At 39.5% G+C, this 11,294-nt stretch overlaps 1 protein-coding gene across 1 annotated transcript; it reads left to right on the top strand.

Annotated features, from left to right (window-relative positions):
- The first annotated feature begins 471 nt into the window (after positions 1-471).
- Msantd5 (Myb/SANT DNA binding domain containing 5) lies at positions 472-1,389 on the top strand. The gene is given in 3 exon segments (XM_015492590.2): positions 472-580; positions 583-807; positions 1,123-1,389. Coding segments are annotated over 3 exon segments (540 nt in total). The 3' UTR covers positions 1,329-1,389.
- Positions 1,390-11,294: the final 9,905 nt, after the last annotated feature.

Below are 11,294 nucleotides of genomic sequence, written 5' to 3'. Positions count from 1 at the left end.
GTGTCATATTTGGGTAGAAAAAATGTTCTATCCCATCTTCATCTTTCTGAGTCTGTGCTCAGCCTAGTCCCCTAGGAGGGGTAGCTCTGGGGATAACAGGGCTGTCCTCAGCATTCTGGGATCTCTATCCTTGCCCACAGCCCTGGACACCTGGAAGTGGTGAAAGGTTCCACTTGTGGGGTGGGAGAGAGTAGTCCCACATCAGGGGAACCTGTACCATCAAGGCCCTATCTATTCTATTCTCTGAAATTTATTTTATGAAACTTGAACATCATATATACTTTCCCATGTTTTCCCGACTTGTCCCAATGACTATATATTTTGGACATAGGGACTAAAGCAGATGCTGCATCCAGGACTTCTCATCATTATAGATTTTTATCATATTTTACTAATTGAAATAAAGCCATGTTTGGGCCTGCCACTGTAGAGAAAGGGCCTCTGAGACCCCCTAATAAGTGCAGGTGAGTGATGCCAAAGTACACCCACATTCTTCTATTCCTTGCAGTGCACTCAATTAAACCGTGGAACAATCGAGAAATCCAGAGTTTCCTGCGAGAATGGGAATTTCTTGAACATGAGTGAAGAATAATCATGTAATATCAAAAGCAATTTCCCAGCGTCTTAATCAGAGAGGCATAAAGAAGAGCTGGAAAAAATGTTCCCACATGCTGACAAGTTTGCAGGATCTGTACTGGACTATCTGTGAGGCCTACAAGAGACCAAGAAGTGAACCGCTGCCTTGTCCTTATAGACAAGCCCTGCACAGAATCCTGGGGTACAGACAGGAAGACCATGACCTCTCAGGTTTGTCTCTTTCTGTACTCACCTTCAAGGTCCTTTTGTGAATTGTATCAGCTGGCCTAATCCTCAGGGCAGGGAATGATAGGACAGGATCCTGCCCACAGGGTCCTTCTATATACGGTATAGGACAGGCCTCTTTTGGTACAACTGTCCCTCTTTCTCCTATTTCTTCTATTAGTTAAATCCCAAAAGAGTGACCTGAGGGACTTTGCTCATAGACTTGTTGAGAATGGACACAAACCCAGGGCCAGGCAATGTCGTAGGCAAGGATTCAGGTGGGTGACATGTCCTGAGCTCTCTGTGTGCCCTCGCTCTCAGGTCTTCTGTGTACAGATGTTGCTTCTGACTTGCTACCTCTTGAACACCAGCCCGAGGACTGCGGTGCTTCTGTTTCCTTTGAGGAGCCGCTGTGGGTCCCTCCACCTGTGATCTTCATGGAAAATCCTCAGGCACCCGGATGGGAACCCTGGAACATGAACCTTCCAGGATACCCCACCCTGCAACAGAACAATCCAACTCTGTAACTCGTGATTCTTTCCTTTCCCCCATCCAATTGAATGAGAATAAAATATGAAATTAATTGAATGACCATAGTCTCATCCCTTTCTGCTTTGTGCTTGTGGCTCAGATGGAACCCATAACTATAGAGAAGCCAGGGGGCAGGGCAAGTGTTCAGGCACTCGGGTGACTTGAGTCCTACCCTCCTTCCTTCTCCCATAATGCTTCCTACATGGAAAAGACTCCTTTTCCACAGAGGCAATTTTTACTTTCAGAGACAACTGTGTTCCGTCCTGTCTTCATCCTCTAACTGTGATCATAGAACTTAGTGTTTCTGAGCCTCAGGTTTCTCCTATTACAATTGAAAATGATGGAGGCTGGGTTGGAGCTCAGTGGGGTGCTTGCCTAACATGCACAAGACCCTGGGTTGGAGCTCCAGCACTGCAGAGAAAACAAAACAAAGCCTCGAAGATGGTCTTTCTTATTTAGGTAAAGAATAAGTTTTTAGGATAAAAACATACATAGGTGGTATAATCATCCTGCATGTTATTCATTTCCATATTCCTTGGTGGTCTATTTTTTCAAACACCTGTCAAAAGATCATTTATTTGACTGATGGATTGTAGTACTCATAGTTAAATCCAGGGGCACTTTACCACTGATCTATATCCCTAGACCATTTTTAGTTTCTTTAAAAATTATTGTTTGGTTCCAGGGATTGAACCAAGGGCACTTAACCACTGAGCCTCATCCCCGCCCTTTTTATTTATTTTTTTTATTTTGAAACAGACCTCACCAAATTGCTGAGGCTAGCCTTGAACCTGCAGTTCTCCTGCAGAAGAGGCACTGGAATTACAGGCATATTCCTGTATCATTTGTTCATTTTAAAAATAATAGTAATAACTCTGTTCTTTCATAAAAGAGAGGATGTAAAATTATTTCGATTATTTTTTGTAGACTTTGGTAGTATTCCCCATAGAGGCCTCAATCTTACTTAATGTTTTGTACAAAGTCATCACTGGATTTACTGAATAAAAATCTCAGATGTTATTTCAAAGAGGAACAGGCTCATTTTTTCAAAAAACCTTCTCAATCTTCATGTATTGTCTCACAACAGCCTTTAGTAAGAGTAATTCCATTTGGTCTTTTGAGGAAACTTCATACTGACTTCCATAGTGGTTGAACGAATTTGCAATCCCACCAACAGTCTAAAAGTGTTAATTTTACTCTAAACCTTCTCCAGTATTCATTATTTGTATTCTACATGACTGCCATTGTAAGTGGGATGAAATAAAATTTCAGTGTGGCTTTAGTTTGCATTTCCTTAATTGCTAAAGATGCTGAACATTTTTTCATATATTTGTTGTCTATTTGCATTTCTTCTGAGAATTGTCTGTTTAGCTCTCTTGCCCATTTATCAATTGGGTAATTTATTTATTTATTTATTTATTTTGGTGTAAAGATTTTTTAGTTCTTTATATATTCTAGATATAAATATCTGTCAGAAGAGTATCTAGCAAAGATCTTCTCCCATTCTGTTTTTAAAACTTTTTTTGAATGATAGTAGAGTATATTTTGAAATTTTATATATATACAAATAAGTATGACTTGTTCTAGTTAGACTCCCATAATTGTTGTTGTACATGATGCTGAGTTACATTCATCATATATTCATAGATGTGGATAGAAAATATCTGTATGAATCATTCTTTCCATTTCCCATTTCCCTCTCTTCCCCTATGTCTAGTTCAATGAACAACTAATCTTCCCCTCCCTTATTGTGAGTTAGCATCATATGAGTTATCATATCAGATAGAACATCCTGTCTTTGGTTTTGGGGAACTGGCTTATTCACTTAGCGTGATATTCTCCAGTTCCATCCATTTACCAGCAAATGCCATAATTTCATTCTTTATGGCTGAGTAATATTCCATTGTTTATATATACCATATTTTCTTTATCCATTCATCTGTGGTAGGGCACCTAGGTTGGTTCTTGTGAATTGAGGTGCTATAAACATTGAAATGGATGCATCACTGTAGTATGCTGATTTTAAGTCCTTTGTATATAGACCGAGAAGTGGGATCACAGGGTCAAATGGTGGTTCCATTCCAACTTTTCTAAGGAATTAGAGAAGATAATGCTAAGGGAAGTTAGCCAATCCCAAAAAAACCAAATGCCAAATGTTTTCTCTGATATAAGGAGGCTGATTCATAGTGGGGTAGGGAGAGGGAGCATGGAAGGAATGGACAAACTCTAGATAGGGCAGAGGAGTTGGAGGGGAATGGGGGGGCAGGTGTTAGAAATGATGGTGGAATGTGATGATCATTATTATCCAATACATGTATGAAGACACGAATTGGTGTGAATATATTTTGTATACAACCAGAGATATGAAAAGTTGTGCTCTATATGTGTAGTAAGAATTGTAATGCATTCTGCTGTCATATATAAATAAAAAATTAATTAAAAAAATAATAATCATCAAATGAATATTTTAGGATATTGAGAATACTTGAAAATATTTTTACTTTAAAAATCTTATTTTAGCATGTTTCTACTTAAAAATCTTATTTTGAGGCCTGACATTAATTGCTCATATTTTTGAAGATATTAACTGCATTTATAATTAGGTCATTAATGCATTGTAATTGATTTTATATATTGTAATGTAGTTATACAAATATTTTTGTTCATAAATCATTCTATCATCAATATTTACTAAGTAGTCATATTTTCGTTAGAAATTTGAAGTGTTCTGGCTTTATCATAATTACTTCTAAGTGTCTTTAGTTCGGCTATAGTTTTCTCTACGATTGATCTTTTTTTTCAGGTTGTATGGTCTCAGTTACTATTATTTTATAATAAATTCTGTGATTTTGATTGAATTTCACTTAACATTCTAAACAATTTAGGCAAATTAAAATCTCTCTTATATACAAAAAATAAAATTAAAAAATGAGGGAAGTATTAGAGAACACAGTACATTGCCGGGTTTCTGTTCTCGCGACTAAAAGGCTCAGGGGTCACTCCAGTTGAACTGGGCTTACTGGGCTGCACGAAATAACCACACAAGAGACACAAATACCTTTTTATTTGGGGTCGCTGTGACAGCTCCTCTGACCTTAAGGGTCCGCAGAAAGCGAGAGCACATGCTGACCCCTTTTATTGAGGAGAAGCTATTCAAATGAGGCAAGGAGTCAGGTTTCAGGGGGCTGAGTATCTTCATGATGTCCACTGTCAGCAGGTTGACTGACACCTGGGTAGGCCACACCCAAGGGCACAGTAAGAGAAGGGGACACACACAAGATACTTCCATGGAAGATTCTATCCTAAACAGGGCAAGGCGTCATATTACAAAGGAACAGGTGAGCGTAACTTCACCCATGGGGCTATAGCAAGATACAACCATGCACAAGACACTGACCCTCCAACCCAAGAAGGGTGGGGAAAGCTCTGCCACATTTCTGCGACTGAGCGCCTCAACACCCAGCTGGGGAGTATAACCCAGTCATGTGTAAGGTTGGTCTCCCACAGTACATAGACCTACCACTCTGAATAAATAGCACCAGGGTTTTAGAAGTCAAGATTTCTGATTTAAAGCCTTTAGACCCCATTGCTTCCCTCTTTGTGGGATCAGAGGGGGTGATGAGAGCCATTTGGGTGGTTGTTTGGGGTGAAGAAAATACTTTTTGTTCAGTTTTCCCTAATGATCAAACTTTCATTTTTAGGAACAATATATTGATTGACTTATTAAGTGGAAATATTCTCAGTTTGAAGGAACTTCAGGAGTGGAGTTCTACTCTGCTTAAATGTTGAAAGCTTGCTCATCTTCAGAGCAGAGAGAGTACTCATCTTCAGAAACCCGTCCATTTTCATTTCTTACTTCTTTATAGTTAAACAAGGTGACTTGATAATGTTGCTTTGGTGTCTGTGTTCTGGGTTGTGAAGAACATTTGAAAAAGAATTCTAGCCATACTGAAATGCAGAATTTAAAAAACTTAGATATTGAATTAGGCAGTCAAATACTGAACAAAAGGTGAATAAGTTGTAATCCCAATAGTAAAAGTGGATATTTTCCTAGAAAAGAAAAATAAGTTTTGATTCTTATTTTGTGCAAAGAGTAGTATACTATGTAGTATGGTTCAAAGTTGGTTAAAATTTTCCCATTAACTGTTTTTATACAAGCATGTGAGAAGTTACCAGGACAACTTTTTTACTCAAAAATAGTCTGCTTGAGAAGTTAGGCAAGAGAAGGATATAAAAAGGATAAATATAGGAAAGGAAGAAGTCAAATTACCACTGTTTGCAGATGATATGATCTTAGACTTAGAAGATCCAAAAACTCCACCAAAAGGTTAGGTCCTTGATCCACTTTGAGTTTTGTGCAGGGTGAGAGAGAGAGGTTCAATTTCATTCTACTACATATGCATTTCCAGTTTTCCTGGCAACATTTGTTGAAGAGGTTAGCTTTTCTCTGATGTACGTTTATGGTAACTTTGTCTAGTATGAAATTACTGTATTTATGTGGGTATGACTGTGTCTTCTATTCTGTTCCATTGGTCTTAATGTCTATTTTTATGAGAATACCATGCTGTTTTGTTACTATAGCTCTGTAGTGATGCCTCCTGCTTCAATTTCTTGCTAGTATTGCTTTGGCTATTCTGGGCCTCTTATTTTTCAAATAAGTTTCGTGATTGATTTTTCTATTTCTATGAAGAACATCATTGGAATTTTAATAGGAATTGCATTAGATCTGTATATCACTTTTGATAGTATGGCCATTATTAATTTTTTTAGTAGTAGATGAACACAATATTTTTATTTTATTTAGTTTTTTTTTTTTTTATTGTGGTACTGGGGATCAAACCCATTGCCTCATGTATGCTAGGCAAGCACTCCACCCACTGAGCCACAACTCCAGCCCAGTATAGCCATTTTGACAATATTAATTCTGTCAATCCAAGAAAATGCTAGATCTTTCCATCTTCCAAGGCCTTCCTCAATTTTTTTCTTTCGTGTTCTGTAGTATACATTTATTAACTCTTGACATTATTTTCTGTTTAAGGGGCCATTTAGAAAGTCATTTCCTGTTCTAAAAGTTGGAGTAATGACCCTGTTTTCTTCTAGGAGTTACATAGTTTCTGTTCTAATTCTGAGTTCTTTGATCCACTTTGAGTTGACTTTTATTCAGAGTGAAATAAGGGTCTAGTTTCATCCTTCTATATATAACAACCAGTTATCCCAGCTCCATTTGGTAAAAAGGCTTTCTTCAATGTATGTTTTTGGCACCTTTGTCAAAGATCAGAAGATTGTAGATGTGTGGATTTATTTGTGTCTTCTATTATGTACCATTGGTCTATGTATCTGTTTTTATGCCAGTACTGTGCAATTTTGTTACTATAGCTCTTAATATAATTTGAATCAAGATATTGTGATGCCTCCAGCATAGCTTTATTTTTATTTATTTATTTATTTGGCTTAGAATTGTTTTGACTATTCTGGATCTTTTCTTCTTCCAAATGAATTTTAGGACTGTTTAGGATCACTAGTTCCCCATATACTGTTCATGGGATACATATTGAGGAAGGGCAGAGACAAAGTCCTCATTAGTGGTGTCTAAATAGGAAGACAAAGACAATCTTAGTCAATCTGATTCACTTGGGAACAAAGTATAATGTGTAATCCACAGTACCAAGCTTCAATACTAAACCAGGATCAGGGAAACCATTTAAATGGGCAAAAGTCCTAAGCAGCTCTCACAATATCTACTCTTCCATATGGGGACAGCACTTTCACTACCTAATGACAATTTAAAGCCTGATCATCTTTGTCATGACTATTTGCAAACTCTGGTGAGTAGCTGGAACAACTTAGGCCTGAAAACTCCTGCTGTTGTTTCAAATTTTCATCCATCAAGGAATTCTTTCTTTTGAAGGTACAGTGGTGGGCCTGGTATGCTGCACACCTGTAACCTCAGTGATTTAGGAGGCTGAGGCAGAAGGATCTCAAATTCAAGGCCAGTCTTAGCAACTTAGAGAGGCCCTAAGCAACATAGTGAGAACCTATCTCTAAATAAAAACAAAAAAGGCTGGGTATGATGTATCTCCATGGTAGAGCACCCCTGGGTTCAATCCCCAGTGCCAAAAGAAAACAGAAAAAAACCTTGGTGGTGATAATCGCTAATGTAGGCAATGCCCACTACCACACATCACACTATGAGGCGTGTGAATTCCAAGAATATGGGTTCCTGCCTTTCCTCTGCAATCACCAAGCCCATGAGCACTGACACCTTCTCCAGGGAACTGCCTTCAGTGCAGGGGATAGGAGGGTGCCTGTGGTTACTGTAGTTGCTTCCAGGTACTGTGAAGCCCAGCGGCACTAGACTAAGGCCGAGCCCCTAAACAGCCTTGCCAGATGCAGGTGTTCATCCCAAGGTGAAGGCACGGCTAGGAGGTGAACAGTGGATGCTAGTAGAGCAATATCTGCACACCAGCTCAGTGGTGCTTGGGCACCCTTGGCAGCTGTTTATCAGCCCCTGGTGCCCAGCAGGCCAATAGCTCTGCATCCCCCTACCTGCCCTCCCTCCTGAACCCTTTCCTTTGCCAGTACATAACCTCTTACCTCACCCCCACAGTCATCCTCCTTGGTGATCTGTTTTTTAAGGAAACTTTTTATTTTGAGATTTTTAGCATTTCACATGTAGTCATAGTCACAGCAAAAGAAATCCCAAAGAAATATTCTTTATCCAGTGTGTTAGCCAGTTTTGCAGTACTATAACAAAACACCCAAGAAAAAAGAAGAAAGGTTTATTTTGGCTTACAATTTGGAAGACTTTAGTTGGTGGTTGGTTGGCCCCATTGCTTTGGGGCCTGTGGCAAGGCAGTAGCAGAGGAAGCTGCTCATCTCTTGGCAGCCAGGAAGCAAAGATAGAGGAAGAGGAAGTATGGGGTCCCCAAATCCCCTTCAAGAGCACATACCCCAGATCTAACTTTTCACAAGACCCCACCTCCTAAGGGTTACACCACTTTCTAATAGCACCATGGGCTGGGCACAAGCTTCCAATTTTTTAGGGGACATTAAAGACGTAAACCATCCAACCAGGATCTCCCAGTGGTAAAATCTTGGAAAACTGAAGTATATTACCATAACCAGGATATTGACATTGGTATAATCAACACAATCACCCAAGAATCCATGAGCCATCTCATTCCCTTCTAACAGCTACACACAACTCTCACCCTGTTCCCCTCCTTAACTCCTGACACCCACTGAATCATTCTCCCCTTTTATATGTTTGTCATTTCAAGAATATTAATTAAATGGATCATATGATATGTAGCCTTTTGGATTCACTTTATCTTTTTCTCACTTGCCATAATTCTCTGGCAGTTTATCCAGTTGTGTATCAGGGTTTTGTGCATTTTTATTGCAGAGTAGGGTACAAAGGTCTGACTGTACCACATTTTGTCTAATCATTCACTCACTGAAGGACCTCTGGATTGGTTCCAGTTTGGGGATATTATGATTACAGCTGCTATAAACATTTAGGCACAGGTTTTTCTGTTATTACAGGACATCCACTGGGATAAGTGCCCAAGAGTGAAATTTCTGGGGGTGTGTTTAATTTGGGGGGAAGGGGAATTGAGGATTGAACCTGGGGGTGCTCTACCCCAAGTTATATCCCATTTTTTTGAGATAGGGGCTCCCTAACCTGGCCTTGAAATTGAAATCCTCCTGCTTCAACTTCCGGACTCACTGGGATTACTGGTATATGCTACCATGACTAGCACGTGTTTAATTTTTTTTAGGAAACTGCCAAACTGTTTACTGGATGGCTATATCATTTTACATTCCCACCAGCTGCATATGAGTGATCCAGGTTTTCTGTATCTACATCAGTGTCTGGTGTTGTCCCTATTATAATTTTTTTTTAGTGGTCAACGGACCTTTATTTTATTTATTTATTTATATGGGGTTCTGAGAATCAAACCCAGTGCCTCACACATACCAAGCAAGTATAAACTCACCAAAACCACAAATCCAGCCCCTTATTTTGAATTTTAACCATTCTAATAGTGAATGGCATCAGCTGGCCCAGCCCATTCCAGAGTTCCCTGAAAAGAGCTTGCAATGCTGGCCTCTGGCTAGGTTCCCTCCCCACAGCATTCCAGAGTAGTAATACCTAATAATGGTTTCCATTTTTCAGTCCTCCAATGGCAGTGATGATCCCTTCATGTTTTTGGCCATTTTCTTAGGGGATTCTTTGCTTTTACTGTTATGACTTGAGGATTCTTCATATATTCTAGATATAAGTTTTTTGTTGTTTTGTTGGTAACAAGGATTGAACCAAGGGGTACTAAACACTAAGCCACATCCCCAGCCCTTTTTAAAAATTTTAATTTACAAATCTTTCACATACATTCTCATTTGACCCTCACAACAACTGTGAGGTAGGCAGCACATACATTCTTCTCAATTAACAGATGAAGAAAGTGAATCTAAGAGCAGTTAACTGATGTGCCCAAGGTTCTATAGTTAGCAGATAGTTTGTAATATCAGTCTTTGGCCTAAAAATTCAGTGCCCAACCTCCCCTCATACTTGCCTTACCCCAGCCCTTTTTATTTTTTTATTTTTGAGACAGGGTTTCTCTAAGTTGCTTAGAACCTTGCTAAATTGCTGAGGCTGGTCTTGAACTTGCAGTCCTCCTGCCTCAGCCTCCTGAGCCGCTGAGATTACAGGATAGTGCCACCACACCCAGCCTAGATACTAGTCTTTTGTGAAATGTAGGCTATTCAAATATTTTCTCCCTGCTTGTACCTTGTCTTTCATCCTCTTCACATGAGCTTTCACAAAGTAAACATTTTTAAAAGATCAAATTTATCCATTTTTAATGGGTTCAGCACTCAGTATAAATTGAAGAACACTTTGTCCTATATTCTGAAGACTTTCTGCTGTTTTTCTAAAATTTTTATAGTTTTAGATATTGCATTTAAGTCCCGGAAACATTTGAGGTAAATCTTGAAGTTTAGGTCAAGGATCATTTGTGTGTGTGTGTGTGTGAAGCCGTTCTCACACGTGATTGGGTACCTCCCTGACTGGGTGTGAGGCACTCAGGCCAGCTGTGTCAGAGCTTTATCCCCACCCTTTTCAGGTGCGAGAGCTGAAACCAATCACTGACCCTGACCTTGGAATGCTATCCCCTCGACCTTCATTGGATGGAATTTTCCCCTGAATTTTTTGTTCCCCAATAAAAGCCCACTCTCTGGCGTGCTCTCCCCTCTCTCCTGCTGGTCTCTTGTGTCAGGTAGCTCGAAGCAGGAGCCGGGAAGGGCCGACTCTTAGCTGGGCAAGAAAAAGGTAAATTGAGTTTATGTGTCTTTATTTTGATCTCAGTTAACTTCTATGTTTAGAACCTCTAGTATGAAGCTAGCATGCTGGTCGCGCAGCAGATGTGTGTGTGTGTGTGTGTGTGTGTGTGTGTGTGTCTGTCTGTCTATGAATATCCAGTTGCTACAGTACCATTTTTTTAAAAAACTCAAATGGGCCAGGCAGAATGGTACATTCATTCCTATAATCCCAGCAGCTCAGGAGGCTGAGGCAGGAGGATCACAAGTTCCAGGCCAGCCTCAGCAACTTAGTGAGGCCCTGAGTAACTTAGTGGGACCTGGTCTCAAATTAAAAAATATGAGGGAAAAAAAGCAGGGCTGGGAATATGGATCAATGGTTAAGTACCCTTGGGTTCAATCCCTTATGGGGGATTGAAGGGATAAATGGGAATATGTTGACCAAAGAGTACAAAGTCTCACTTATTCAAGATTAATAAGCTCTGGAGATCTAATATACAGCATGGTCACTATAGTTAATATTATTGTATTTTATACCTGAATTTACTTCAAGGGTAGATGTCTCTCTCTTTTGTTTTTCCTGATACTGATACCACTGAAAAACACTCTCAGTCCTTTTTTATTTCTTTTAGTTTGGAACAGGG

This window comes from Marmota marmota, unplaced genomic scaffold (genome assembly GCF_001458135.2).
Source record: "Marmota marmota marmota unplaced genomic scaffold, marMar, whole genome shotgun sequence".
Classification (NCBI taxonomy): domain Eukaryota; kingdom Metazoa; phylum Chordata; class Mammalia; order Rodentia; family Sciuridae; genus Marmota; species Marmota marmota.
The sequence above is the reverse complement of the archived record's forward strand: the minus strand, read 5'-3'. Positions and strand labels throughout refer to the sequence as shown.